Genomic DNA, 15,324 nt, shown 5'->3' with positions numbered 1-15,324 from the left:
ATAACTTGGTCAAGGTCACAAAGTAGTCAGTGGCAGAACTAGGCTGGAATCCAGTTCACCTGATTAGTCTTATGTGTTTTGCACTCTGGATCTGCTAGATCTGCACTTTCCAATACTCTACCCACTTGCTACATGTGGCTGTTTATATTTAAACTAGAAGCCCAGTGCACGAAATTCGTGCACTCGGGCGTGGGGGGTGTCCCTCAGCGTTGCCTGCACTCTCTTGCAGTCTGGGAGCCCTTGGGGGATGTCCGACTGCCGTGGAGGCTGAGACGCTCCTGCCACTGCTGCTGCACTTGCCAGGCATGAGTCCAGCTTCTGGCTCACTGACCACCAGGGGGCAGCTCCTGCATTGAGCGTCTGCCCCTGGTGGTCAGTGTATGTCATAGTGACCAGTTGTTCCGCTGTTTGGTCTGTTTGCATATTAGCCTTTTATCATATAGGATTAACTCAAATTAAATACAGTTTAAAATCCAGTTCCTAACAATTGCACTAGCCACACTTCAAGTGCTTAATAGTCACATGTGGTTAGTGGCTACCATTCTGGATAGAGCAATATAGACCATTCCCATCATTCTAGAAAGTTCTGTTATACAGTGCTGGTCTAGATAGAAAACAGACCAGAGTCTGTTTTGTACTCCTAAATTTAAGTCCTTCTTCTGCTGATCATGGGATATTTAAATTTTAGTAGCTGGTATTTCTCAGCATTGTTGACTTAAAATAGGAAAAGCGCTTATACATAACTGAATAGGAACATTTTTTAATGAGTGTAGTGTAGGGTGATAGGCCTTTGTGAATCATAAATGTGTTTCCTTTATGGTTCACTAGGGAAGAATGCTTAATCACAGAGGGCAGAGGAAGCTTGCTAATTTTTCTTACTTTCCGGGTCATTTCCATTTTGGGTTTAGCAATGAGAAACAATTTTTTGAATATGTAGAAAGGATGGAGTGAGCTATTTTCCGCCCAAAATATCTGGTGAGAGGCAATAGAGTCTCTCTTTGGGGACCAAATCAGAACATAGATTTTCAAATACCTAGATCTTTCTTTAATCTGCTGGTGGTGGGTAATGCTCAATGTTTAGTCTTGGTTTTTGTCAAGTGTTGAGAAAAAATGTATTACTTCTTTAATTTCCTGAGCTTTAAGAAACTTTCCTTACAAAGGTCACCACAATAAATGAGTCATCCTGATTTAATATTTCCCCCCAAAAGTCAGCATGTGAAATAGACACATCATAAATAATTTACTTAAAAAATAGTTACCCAACTTAAAATTTTTTCATCAAGTATTTATGAATTAATATAATAACATGCCATCTTATTGATGTGATCTGCATTAAAGAAACTTCTCCAAATAATAGAAATTGTGGAGTTATATTTTTGAAACAAAAATCCCAGATACTTAAACAGAAACAACTGCCTCCACATTGGAATTCTTTCCAGGGGGATAGGCATGGTAGTTTGCGCAGTAAAACAATGGAGGAAATGCGGTAAATGAAATTTAATACTTTTTATATTCATTGATTCACTGTTTCAATTTAGTCAATAATTTTATTTGTTTGTTAGGCACTGATCTAGGTGTCAAGGATATAAAATAGATGGCCTGAAGAATCTGCTGCCTAGTCAAGCACATTTTATAAATATGTACATACATTAAAATACAGCCAGTTAACGTGCTAGAGAGACTCGGGTAAAAACAAGCCCCATCTGGGTGCATTGGAGAAGGCTCACCGAGGAAGTGAGTTATGACTGCAGAGCCTAGAAGAATGATTCAGAAGGTCTCGTGAAGACTAATAGGAGAGAGCTTGGGAAGATACAGATATTAAGTGTGACGGGAGGCAGTCCATGAGAGACTTGAAACAAAAGAGGAGGCTCTCCCATCTTAGCACTGTCCTGTCCTTTCATTGTTTATGCTGAGTTTCTTCATACCCAGTTCAACTAAATCATTGGCTTTTTACACTGAAAACATTTCAGCACACTCTCTCATATTCTAAACATTTCCCAGTAGTTGCTAGTTTGGCACTTCCACACACTTAAGCTATGAAATCTGAATCTTGTAAAACATCGCTAGAATTATACTCCAGACATACATATAATAGTGGCTAGAGTTTATGTTTCATGACCTTCCCTCATCAATCATCCAAGTAGAACGTGCGATTTTATATAAGTACATCTGAAGTGAATCCTCCTTAAGACAAATTTCCTTTATTTAGTTCTAATTCCCTCTTATTCTTTATAAACCATTTTTATAGATTTTCTGATGCATTTGACCAGGTTAATATCTTTCAGAAGTTGTCATTAAAGTCCGTTTCACCAAACCCTTGAGTAAGTCCAATACTAACATTTTATGACTCCGTAAGTTAGATTATATGTGTTATCATTCTTTCCTATGGAATCAGACTTTAAAAACAATTTTCTTTACTTTATTAAATAATGGAAAAATTCTTACCTCAAAAAAGGAAATAATTTTAAATGGTTTCATAGTTTGGGGCTTTTATCTCCCCTTCACAGAAGGACCACCTCTTTTTTCTTCTCTGCGTTTTTTATGACAGGAGCTGGTTATATATTCTTGTATCTAGAAATGACCAGCAGCTTTCAGAGCTTCACATTTTACTGCTAGCCATCAGGGACAGAACAGGAACCGTGTCCGCCCCCTGCTCACGCAGAACATCATTTCCTAATAGCAGGCAGCCCGAGCTTGCCTTCAAACACCTCCCCGGAGGCATCCTAAAGCACATCATTTAGAAAGTCTGCATCCTGTTTAAGTAATTAATACCTCAATCAAATTTGTGCTAGCATCGGTTTTGTCAGAAAAAAATCATTAATTTTTCCCATTCCATGATCTATCCAACAGAAAGCTTTTTTAATTAATTTTTTTTCATTTTTATGAACTGGAAAGTGTAGCGAATGCAGAATGGTTATAGAAACATTCATTTCTTAACTGCCTGCTCTGAAGATGAACTTGAGTTGATACTACTACTTCCTGTTTGTGTGATGGCTTTCTGACGTGTGTTAGAGACCCTAGACCTACATCCACATCCACAGCACTCTGAGTGTTAATGAGATCGTGTAGCTGGGATGATTTTTGCTTTGCTGTTTTATTATAGAGGCCAGGAACTGAATTCCTCCACCCACTCTTGCACTTGGAGGGGATCTAGAGGCTATTAGAATAGGCCCAGAGGGTTAGAATGACTCTGGTGAACACAAGGGTGAGAAAAAAAAAAACTTGATTTACTTTATGCATTCACTTACTCATTTTTATAATTTCATGACACTCAAAGGAAACACCATTGTGCTTAGAAGCACCTAAAAGGCCATGCAAATAGGATCTCTCTTCCCTAGCCATATCCCCGTCTCTTACTCCCACCTGTAGCCTTGGTGTTCTTTGAACACACTTAGCAGGTGCCCACATCTTGGCCTTTGTTCTTGCTGTTTCCTTGCCTGGGACATTCTTCACCTTCTATATGCTTAGTTCCTGCCTCGTCTCTTTCAGAGCTCCATCCAGCAGTCACTTTATCACTAAGACCTTCACTGACTCCCCAGTTTAAATGCTAGCACATCTACATCTCCCTCCCCAACCTTCTTATTGGCTTTAGCACTTACCACCCCACACAGCTTCATATTTTATTTATTTATTTGTTTACTGTCTTTCTCTGTTTACTAGATATGAAGTCCAGGGGGCCATGCATTTTTTGTTTAGTTTGTTCACTGCTGTATCCCCAGTGCCTAGAACATTGCCTGACACTCAGTGGGCATTCAAACACTGTTAAGGAGAGGAATTAATGAAGGAACTCAAAAGGATTCACTGAGCAATTACTATGTGCCAGCTACTGAGCATGATAAACACATTTAAAGTCAAGAAAGAAATAACCACTCAATTACAATCCTGTTGGTAAATTCTATAAACCAAGTCCTACCATGGGGTGCTTTGAAGAACAAAAGCAGGGAACCTAACCCCAAGGGGGAGACACTGAGCTCTGCATTATGGAAAGGGTGGAAGAAAGGACCAAAGATATAAAAAGCCCATTACAGAAACCAACCGCCAGAGGTGTAGAGATGTGAAAGCATGGCTTATGTGTTGAACTACAGCTATTACAAAAGCTTGGACTTCTCTCAAAAGCTCTGGAAAGACACTGAAGGGTTTTTCAGCAGAGGAAGGATATAAATGCATCAGTCTTTTAGAAAGCTTACTCAGGCAGCGCTGTGAAGAAAGGATGGAAGGAGACTAAAAGCAGAGAGGCCCCTGGGTGGATGTCACATTAGCTATGTGACAGAGAAAAGGGTTTGAACAAGGGCTTAGCAACGCTGCTGAAGAAGAAGGATGGACCAGAAATATATTCCTGAGTAAGTATCTGTTGGACTTGGAGCACAAGGAGTAAAGCATTACTCAGGCCTGAGCAGCACACTTGCGGTAAAGACAATCACTAAACGGGGGCTATCATATTTCTTTAACTTATGTGCTGACCATATTCTACCTGATATTTTATATAATCTTTAGAAAGGGAAACTAGCAGGGGTGGGGTAAACAGGAAAGAAAATCAAGTGCACTGTGTAAATTTATTATTTTTTTTATGAGTTTTAACTTGGCATAGCTCCCCATGGTCTTTTCTGAAAGATTGTGAAAACTTTGGTGTAAAAGTTCACCTGTAGACAAGTGAAACTTTCGATGGCTCATTTGTTTTTATCATTTGAGCAAAGGTATGGCCATTATGTAGAATCTTTCAATGAAAAAGCTTGATGTATTTTACAACACCCAGAATCTATATTGAAATGAGCATATTTTAAGGTTCAAATTATATTTTAACACTTTTGGAGTTAACTTATGTATATATATAGCTTAATATGTTGAGATTCCATATGTTACACAGTTTTTAATCTTGAGACATATACAAAGAAGTTATTTTTAAAAAATAAGAGAGACCTGAGCGGCGTGACTCGGTGGTTAGAGTGTCAGCACAACAAAGGGTCGCAAGTTCCATTCCTGGGTGCAGGTCTGATCCTTGCCCCAGGTCAGGGCGCATACTGGATGCAACCAATGGATGTGTCTCTTGTATCAATGTTTCTCTCTTCCTTCTCCTCCTCCTCCTTCTCCACTTTCCTTCCCCCTCCTCCTCCTCCTCTTCCTCTCCCCTCCCTTCTACTCTCTCTCTCTAAAAAGCAATGGAAAAAATATCCTCACTCCTTGGGTGAGAATTTTTAAAAAGAGACCAGATTAGTCTTATTTTAACTGGTTGTATACAAAATATATGCAAACATAAAGGTGCCCATCAAAAAAATGTCTAAGGAAGGAACAATTCATTAATTAATAAATATGGACAGAAAAGATTAACTCTTTGGTTTGGAAAACTATTTGATCCAAACTTATTAAGTCATGGAGATAACAATAGTGTAATTATTTTAGAGATCTTAGAACGCTAGAAAATTGACTTTAATTTGAGGAATAAAAAGAAGCACTGGTTTGACTAGTAAGTAATGAACTTAGGACGTTATTCATCTAAGTCATTATTCATAATGACTTTTGAAGCAAGATGAAAATAAGAAGAAAGATTCGATAAGTTAGTGAATGGTTCTATGGCAATTGCCCACTATTTTATATATTTATATTTGTACTAGACACCACAAAACTAATCAAATGTAGACATCTTAATTAACTGGTAGTAACATACTCTAACTTCAAAATCAATTTTTGAACTCAAAGCCTTCATTTATAAGCTTAAATTTCATGACCACAATATCACAGGTATATAATGGGTTTGTTAACCTAAGGATATTCAAAGCACATACATAAAAGCAAAGTCTGATCAGGAAAATAACTATGTTGTGTTTTTATGTGTGTTGTGTGTTTATGCTTACTCAAATGTATGCCTGTGTCTTATATTCAACTCTGCTTTATTCCTAGTCCTCTCCTAGTAATGGACGACACTATCCTTGGCTTGCTAAGATTTTTCCTGCTAATGATATCAAATGAGAAATTCAAATTTTTTGTAGCTGAGAACCTATCCTTGGCAACATAGTTATGAATAATTCACAAGACATGTATTCACAATTTAAAATTAATGTTATATTTTGAAAACTGCTTTTACTTTTAGAGTTTAGCAAAAATGGCAGTAGTTTCCTAACAGTGAAGAAAAACTTCGTTTATAGCAATCCTTTGACTTTCACTAAATACTGTGCTAAAATATACAATTAACATAATTTTTATGGATTTCAGAGTTATAAGTAATCTTTCTAAATCTTTGATATGTGATTACCTAATAGAGACCAAATTAGAAAATAGCAGATATGTTAGTTTCTAGTTAAAAAAAATTATTTAAAATTTGCTCTAATTTTATATGACATATTTTTCCCAGGGTTATACATCAATATAATAAAATATTCAATTTTAGTGAACAATATTTTTTCAAGTGGCACAGTTAGGTTTGTAATGGGAAACAAACCCTTTTGAATTGAACATATACATTCTCAGTCTAAACATTGAATTAATGTACTTTTTGTTATATGATTTTCTTTTTAACATCAACATTTTAAGAAGTGACATACCCTGGAGACACTTGGAAAAATGGAATCACAGACAGTGATAAAACCCAAGTCTTTTCTTCACGCTCAGATCTGTAACTATAGCTTTCAAATTCTGACTTTACTCAGCATTAACATTCATTTCCCAAACAATTTACCCGATTGAGGAAATGATTAAACGTGTTTATGTGCTGAGGGGAAGGAACTAGTGGGAAGCAGGAGGCTCTGATATGGATGCAGGGATAATTGATTTTCTCAAATCCCCAAGGGCAGAGGCAAGATGGTTTCCAGTGTCTCCAAGTTGCTTTTGCCTTGTAGAGGATGAGGGCCTCTTCTTCTGACAATGGAAGGGGGAACACTGGGTTTGAACTGTTGAGAGATAGGATGTTGAGGGAATTTATACCTGATAGCCTTATTTTTCCTGTAAAATCTATAACAGGGAGAATTTGCCCTGTCCAGGTGGTTTGGTTGGTTAGACCATCATTAGGTACATCAAAAGGTTGCAGGTTCAATTTCTGGTCAGGGCACATGCCTGGATTATGGGTTCCATTCATCCTTGGTGGAAGCACATAAGGGAGGCTACCAATTGATGTTTCTCTCTCACATTGATGTTTCTCTCTCGCTCTCACTCTCGCTCTCACTCTCAACCAATAAAATAATGTCCTCAGATTAGGATTTTTAAAAATCAAATAAAGCTTGGAGAATTTTAAATACAAGGAATGATATGGGTAGGAAGGATTCTGACCACACAGATATGTCAGGTAACAAGCTCATTAGGAAGTTGGTTGGTTGAATAAATCTGAAAAGAATATATAAAGGTGATATTGCACATGTGCTTTCAATAATCTGAAGCTGATTATATGAGGAAATTGTTACTCTTCCTGTGAGGATTACAAAATAATTAATGAGGAACAGATTCTTCAAGTGTTCCTAAATATTGTGTACTTTTTACTAAAAAAAAATTATGTATGACCAGTTCTTCCTCGGATGACCACTCTAGTGCTTCAGTGTTTCAGAGTATGCATGTAAGATGCTGATTAACTGAAATGCAACACATTGAAAACAAACTAGCCATTAGTTAAGCATAATGGAATAAAGAGCTCTTTATATGAAATGGTAGATCATCTATAACTTTGTTAAAATATACTAAGATTAGAAGTATTTTTCAAAAATTGGAAAAATTGCTTAATATTTTAATATTGAAATAGACATGAATGGTCAGGATTATAGCTGCTTCTCTTCATGCTCTTTTCCATCCTCACAAAGCCATGCCTTGTTCCAAATAAAGCCAACAGAATCCCAACACAGACTTTGTAGTTGAAAAACTGCTAAATCTCAGAACTGCCACATTTCCATTTTGTATGTAAATATTTCCATTCATCTTTTTAAATATTATATTTCTTTTCCCCCCGCCTCCCTCCCTAGTGTCACAGTTTACGCAACAGCTGACAGCATCATTTGTTCCTTTCCTGACGGTACACTAGGTGCCACAAGTGACCTTGTTGTCCCCTCATTTGTAAACAAGTGTTTGTGCAGGTCCATTAGCCGCATTTCCTAAGAAGAAGAATAGAGTAAAACATGTTTATTTGTAATACTGTTGAATTATGTTCTTTGCAAATCTGACTGAGGTTTTGAAGACGCAGAGGTCAGAGAATGTGTCCACTTACTGGGGAACCGCATTGCATTTTAACTGCTTCTCGTAGCAACAGCTGAGCTTTCTATGAGACTGATGTGATGGATTTGCAGGTATTTGAAAAAACAGAGGTGCTGGGATAACAAAGATCCTTTTTTAAAGGAAAAAGATCAGAATCTTACTGCATGTGCTTAATGTTCTCCAAAAGAGAATAAGAGACAAGATTTGTGTTCTTCCAACTGAAGATTTCATTTGCCTTGATGTACAAAATATGAGCATATTTCAGCACAGCTAAGAGAACCTTATAGAATAGCACAGTTTTAATTGGTCATTTATGTTTAAATGGTTATAATATGTTAATTGAATTGATTTTTTTTTTAGGGTCCTATGGGGCCTCCAGGACAAAAGGTAAAGTATAAACAATACTGTGAATGTAAGTATGCTCCCGTTGCCTAATGGCTAAGCTTGAGAGGTGGATGGGATTAGCTACTGCAAGCACGGCGAAGTGGTCTGGTTTGTGCAGTCTAAAAATACAACCATAGAATGTGAGCTGTTAGATTTCTAATCAATCCCATTATAGAAAATCCAGAGCAGACTCTTTTTATGCTATCTGCCAAACTTGTAGGTTATTGAATTTTTCATTCAAATACTGATTAAATGTGACATCTTTGAAGTGAAGGGCCATACAACACTGCAAATGGAGTGCATGGCCTTGCTCAGATACCTGATTGCCAAATGACCACAGAACTGACCAGACCAAAGGACGTACTTGTTGCTTGGTGACTGTACTCAAGTGGCCCCCTGGTGCCTTCCTTTGCTGGGGTAATCTGAAAAGTGACTTCCTGATTGTCATTTCTACATTGGAGAGGGTCTAGAATTTCTGAAATTACACCCATCCTGCAGTAATAAACGTATCAGTACAGGTAGATGGCTCTTTGCCAGCAAAGTATCACTAAGTCCCCATTGCCCATTACACCTCCCACCCCGCAAGGGGAGGAAAGGGACATTAACCTGTAGAAAACTAAAGAAAACAATTGTGCCCTAACCGGTTTGGCTCAGTGGATAGTGCATTGGCCTGCAGACTGAAGGGTCCCGGGTTCGATTCCGGTTAAGGGCATGTACCTTGGTTGCAGGCACATCCCCAGTTAGGGGGTGTGCGGGAGGCAGCTAATTGATGTTTCTCTCTTATCGATGTTTCTAACTCTCTATCCCTCTCCCTTCCTCTCTGTAAAAAATCAATAAAATATATTTTAAAAAAAGAAAGAGAAAACAATTGTATCACAACAGGTGGACAAGTGATTATCTTTATCTTTGGAATCCATCAAAGATAGAGACTTTTTATCCCCACGCAATGGGCATGTGGCATCTGTTGAAACATAACCCTGCAAACCAAGTAAAAGCCAATGAGTTGTGAGACAACTTGTGTATAGGAACACTCTGTCCTTCGCAATAATGTCTCTATTAAGCATGGTGTGAAATTGTAAAGCTACCCTAATCCACATGCAACCAGGCTAAAATTACTGCCTCGGGCTTCGGGAAGTACTTTAATGACCCACTCAGTAGAGCCAGGGAAGCACTAAGGAACTTGCCCTCTCAATGTGTTTTGTTTATAATGACTGTATTTTTAATCGACTTATTTATAGAGCAGTTTTAGGTTTATAATTACTATTTTTTTTAACTTCTTCCACTATTATTAAGAAACTTAATGGCATACACAGACTGAGAAAAAGCTGTTTTCTAGTGCGAGGCAAAGAATAAGCACATTTTCTTTAAAAATGGTTTCTCCAGAGCCTAAAAGGGAGGTGTATGGAAGGAAATGACATCACTATTTGAAAACATTTGTTAATGTTACCTTATCCAGTTCAATGTCATAGATTTTCCTCAGGTGACAGCTTGCTTATTCTCAGTTCACCCCACCTATGTCCAGTCATTGGTATTCACCCCAGAACACATGCACACGTGTCCGAGAGCCTGCGCGCAGGCGCGCTCACTTAATATTTTAGGTACGGAAGTCGTGTTGTTCCTAGTCAGTGTTTAACATTTGTAACATTTTTCCTAGTCTGCTTTGCAAGACATACTCACACTCATGTGGCTCAATGTGCTCCCTGAAAGTCTGGGGGGAAACGTTGCAAGTGCAATAAATTTGAGTTTTACAACACGGGTCCCTTATTTGACTAATTGTGCAACAAGTGGTTGTTATTTTAATTACCTTTTGTTTTATGGTATTTAAATTCATAAAATTCAAGAGTTGCTGCTACTGGTAGGCATTTTCCAGATGGAACTAAGCCTGTTTATTTCCTAAAAGCACCCAAATTTAGAGCCATGTGGCCTTGTGACCGCTGTGGATCTCAATTTATGATGTGACTTTCTTTAAAATCTTACTGCAGTTTGGTGGATATTAAGAAACAGCTAAATTTAACTCTATAGTTTTTGCAAAAGCTTGATGAGTCTGTGTACCTTGTTGTATGTTTAAACACCGAGGATAAGAACCGAAAAATATAACCTCCCAGATACGTTTTGGCAAGGTAAAGCTATGGCTGACATAACTAACACAATATAAATTTAGAACTGAAGTATTTTGTGATTGTGATATCAATTTAATTTAATCATGTGTCTCCTTAGGGTTCTGTTGGAGCACATGGAATTCCAGGGATGAATGGGCAAAAGGTGAGTGCTATATTTTTGATCATTTGGAGATGACTAAAATTGCAAAATTATTCTTATCAGTAATGTTAGTAATAAGTTTATGTACTTATAAAAACTCTACAAATACTTTTGAAATATAAAAAATAATGTGCCAGTGGTCAAATTAGTTTAATTTTTAAAGATGTATTAAATAGAAACTCTTGGAAATTATTCCATTTTATTTTGATAATTTATGTAAGAGCTGTACCTTTCTCATAAATATATATGGAAACTTCTATGTTTAACACAAATTGTGACCAATAAATGCACTCTAATTATTCTTGTCATGGCCAAAGCAATATGTATTGTTTTTCATGAACAGAGTTTATTCTTACAGTGGGAACCTATTGAAATCTGAATCCAGAAGCAAGCTCTTTTTACTGATAAGCAAAATTAGGAGTAAAATAGAATTTATTGAACTGCTAATAATGAGGGGGGCAGAAATAAAGTTTTAAAAAAAACAAACACTCACAACTGTACAGAGTCATATCTATGTACATGTGTACTTTTATCCCTGCAACATACTTACTAGTTGCAAAAAACATGTAGCTGTATCCCACAGCTAGGTCTGGATTCGGTTCTCCCCAGTAGTCCTGACTGGTTCGTCAATCTGGAACCTCTACAGCAGCGGTTCTCAACCTGTGGGTCGCGACCCCTTTGGCGGTCGAACGACCCTTTCACGGGGGTCGCCTCAGACCATCCTGCATATCAGATATTTACATTACAAGTCATAACAGTAGCAACATTACAGTTATGAAGTAGCAACGAAAATAATTTCATGGTTGGGTCACAACTTGAGGAACTGTTTTTAAAGGGCCAGAAGGTTGAGAACCACTGCTCTATAGAGACCAGGAAAGCCTCAATGGCAGGCGAAGCCACTAGCTGGGCCAGTGCATTGGAGCCAGGAGCTGAGCTAGGGACTTGCCTGTTCCCCTCAGAGGTTTTGGACTGGCTCTGAAATCCTGTGATCCGTCACTTTCTCTTCCCAGAAGATTTTACATCTATGCACTCTGGATTGAATTCTGAAATCACAAGGAACCCAGTACTTACAGACAGAATAAACCACCACGTGACCTTCTCCAATTCATCTTTTCTTCTCTAATAAGATATAAGCAATCACAGCTTAAAATCCACTGAGTGGCTGAGAGCACGAGCCTGCCACTTAGAGAACGTGTGAATTTTGGCCAAAACTTTTTATTCTCTGGCCTCAGTTTCCTCATCTGCAAAAAGGAGACAATAGCAATACCTACCTAATAAGGTCAGTGTGAGGATTAAATGAGTAAATAGGCATAAAGCCCTTATGACAGTGATATAACTATTCATCTTTTCCTTCATTTCACGTTGGTGAAATTCTGGAAATTTGATGGATCTGTGTTTGAAAAGAGGCCCTCTGTTTCCAGAATTACTCAGTTCCCAAGTGAAATTAATGCTCTCAGCCAAGGCTCATAGTGTCTTGAAATCCCCCAACTAAACACTGCACGCTTATCAGTAATGGACTGCCCATGCCATTTAGTACCATGCATATCCGTTTGTTTTACAAACCCTGGCAAAGAGAGGATTAACTCTCCGTCTACAACATGGCAGATCAATGAGAGAAACAAATAAAAATTCAAAAGTGTATTCATTCAAAGATGGATTTGAAAATTACATAACTCAGGCTGTTTAGAAAGTACAGTATGTGGGTATAGCACAAACACTGTTTTTAACGTTGGTGAGAAAACAAACTTATACCTGAGGTTAGTGTTTCCATTTTTCTTCTTTTCTTTTTTCAACTTGGAGACAATCATGAAAATTTATAGGAACCTTTAACCTCAAACAAGACAACTTTAAAACTGTCACATATATGCTTATGAAGACTGCATATATTTTATTTTTGCAAAGGAAATTTGCAATTTCCTTAGCAAGAGAAAGGAATGTGACATTTTCTTGTCCTAGTCACCACATTTAAATTGTATTTCAAGGAAATAGACAGTTAATATTTGCAGTTTTATGTCTTGTTATACATCTTTGTGGCATTTTAAATGTTTTCTGTAAAACCCAGGAAAGCTAAATTATTTCACACTTTTATGAAGGTCTCAGCAAAATGTAATTTAAAATTGTTTTTCCTACTTCATAGAGCTTAAGACTTGGGGTGTAGGATTTCTGTTAATCCTAGTCATTATCTAACATTTGTAATATTCAGCATATCATCTTTAGGAAAATGAAGTGCAAAAAAATGAGTCCCCTTCACTGAAACAGCAGGTCATTTAGAAGGAAAAACAGAGTTGAAGACAGAGTTCTATCCTTAGAGCACAGGAAATATGTCTTGGATCTCTAGAATTTGCTTCTCTAAGAACAGCTTACAATTACATTTTTTTTTTTAACAAAAAAAGCACCTCAATGTCTTTAAATTGTCTTGAGAAAACATTTTTTCCACATTACAAGTTTACTTTTTCCACTGATATACTTTTAATGCCTAGGAAATAGTTCTCAGACAATGGTTAAGGAAGGAAATGATTTCTGAGCCATCAGAAATATGCCAAATAAAAACCAGGAAATATAGAGGGGATACATGGTGATGGAAAAAAGTAAAAAAAAAAAAAACAACTAGAAAATAAAATGATTTTTCTCCTATAAAAAAAGAAAAGTAAACTACATTAAGAAAATGTTTTGTTTATTTTCTACTGGAACATTTTCCATCCATTCAAATTAACAAACTTGGCGATTGGCTTTGACTAATCAATTTGGTGGAGACATTTTTTTACTACTTTTCTTAAAATTTTGGTTACCTTGATTGCTAATCTGAGTATTTCTTATTTTTGTAATGGTCTTCCCAGTCTTCAGATCCCGGTAGGAAGGAAGACTTACATAAGCAGTAACAAGGCGTAAACTCCAATCTAGCTCTTTCAGGCATCACAACCCACAAATGGCTCCTGAGCGGTGGGAGGCTGGAGGGGCAGAGGGAGGAGCATGGCCTCTGCAGGCAGCGAAAGGAAATGCTTCAAGGCCCATCCTCCACTGGACAGGTCACGGAATGCTTCTAAGGCTCAAGTATCAAATACAAGTGCAGACTGGGCAGTATTAACTAGATGACATCTCTAAAGTGAACATAATATAATAGGTGCTCAATAATGTTATCAAGTATCTATAATAGTAGTATATTAGAGAGTTTCAGCATACCCTGGCTGGTTTTGCTTAGTGGTTAGTGTTGACCTGCAGACCAAAGGTTGGATTCTGTGTTTGATTCCTGGTCAAGGACATGTACCTCAGTTGCAGGTTCCCCAGCCCTGGTCAGGGTGCATGTGGAGGCAACCAGTTCATGAGTCCCTCTCACACTGATGTTCCTCTCTCTCTCTCTCTCTCTCTCTCTCTCTCTTTCTCTCTCTCTCTCTCTCTCTCTCTCTCTCTCTCTCTCTCTCTCCCCTGCCCCGCTCCTCTCTGCCTCCTGCTCTTTAGAAATCAATGGAAGAAATATCCTCGGGTGAGGGGAAAAAAGCATTTCAGCAAAGGAGCCCTAGGCTTAATCTCAAGTAGGTAGTAGAAGCCAGTTGACTTCATGAAAGGGAGAGAATGAATATGCAAAGTTACATATAATGTGTAAAATATGTATAATCTCTCAATAGAAATATAAAATGTTTCCCTGTCCCCTGGTGCCCCACCACATGCCCCATACTAGGCAGTCGGGATGTGAGTACCGACGTGGGAAAGAGAAAGGCACATCTCATTATCTGAAGGCTCAGCCCCCGGCATGGGGTAGCGTAGGAGCGCTGTCCTGGAGTGGGGACACTGTGTCTTCTGCCGGTTGTGCAGCCCTTGAAAGGCCTTGTTCCTCTCTGGGTCAAGCGGCTTCATGTGTAAAATGAGCGAGGGGCTGTACTAATGTATCTCTCAGTCCCTAAGTGATGCTGTGTATCTGCAAAAGGTCACTCCTGTCTCATTCCCAATTCAACCAGCTTTGAGCATCCGCTGGTCCCAATTCTGAAGGTTGTTTCCACAATTGGGATTTGGTTCTAACAAATAGCTGAAGCAGTTAGAGCAGATTTAACACCATCCTTCCTAAAAATATGCAGTGTCCTCTTCTCGGGATAATTGTGTTGGGCACAAACATTTTTGTAATTCTTATGAGTAAATCTTACTGGCAGAGGTATAATTAATATTTTATTTGTACTCGATAGTTTTCTCTCTCTCTCTCTCTCTTTTTCTCTCTCTCTCTCTCTCACACACACACACACACACACACACACACACCACACAAATGTACATCTGAATATTTGTTAATTAAACCTTATTGCTCAGATATACTGGAGAAGTATATGGGCTTTTAAAAATGATTTTTTTGGTAGACTGTTTTTAAACTGAATCATCCTTTGACAAAATAAATTGCTGTCTACAATATATATGTCAGAACTTTTAAATTTTCAGCTCTTAATTGGTGTTATTAGAACCCTATATTTCCTACGTTCCACATTTCCACATGAATTGGCATCCATAAGAATAAATCATCATGATGACAAA

At 37.8% G+C, this 15,324-nt stretch overlaps 1 protein-coding gene across 1 annotated transcript in view; it reads left to right on the top strand.

Moving 5' to 3' along the window:
* Positions 1 to 15,324, top strand: part of COL25A1 (collagen type XXV alpha 1 chain) — a 502,347-nt gene that overhangs the window by 388,201 nt on the left and 98,822 nt on the right. Inside the window, exons 11-12 of the mRNA XM_070433581.1 lie at positions 8,527 to 8,553; positions 10,768 to 10,812. Coding sequence (XP_070289682.1) covers positions 8,527 to 8,553; positions 10,768 to 10,812 — 72 coding nt within the window. The remainder of the gene's footprint in view (positions 1 to 8,526; positions 8,554 to 10,767; positions 10,813 to 15,324) is intronic.

This window comes from Myotis yumanensis, unplaced genomic scaffold, assembly GCF_028538775.1.
Source record: "Myotis yumanensis isolate MYYU_CA2020_CCGP unplaced genomic scaffold, mMyoYum1.0.hap1 SCAF_1, whole genome shotgun sequence".
Classification (NCBI taxonomy): domain Eukaryota; kingdom Metazoa; phylum Chordata; class Mammalia; order Chiroptera; family Vespertilionidae; genus Myotis; species Myotis yumanensis.
Note: the sequence above shows the minus strand (reverse complement) of the source record. Positions and strands in the feature narration are given on the sequence as shown.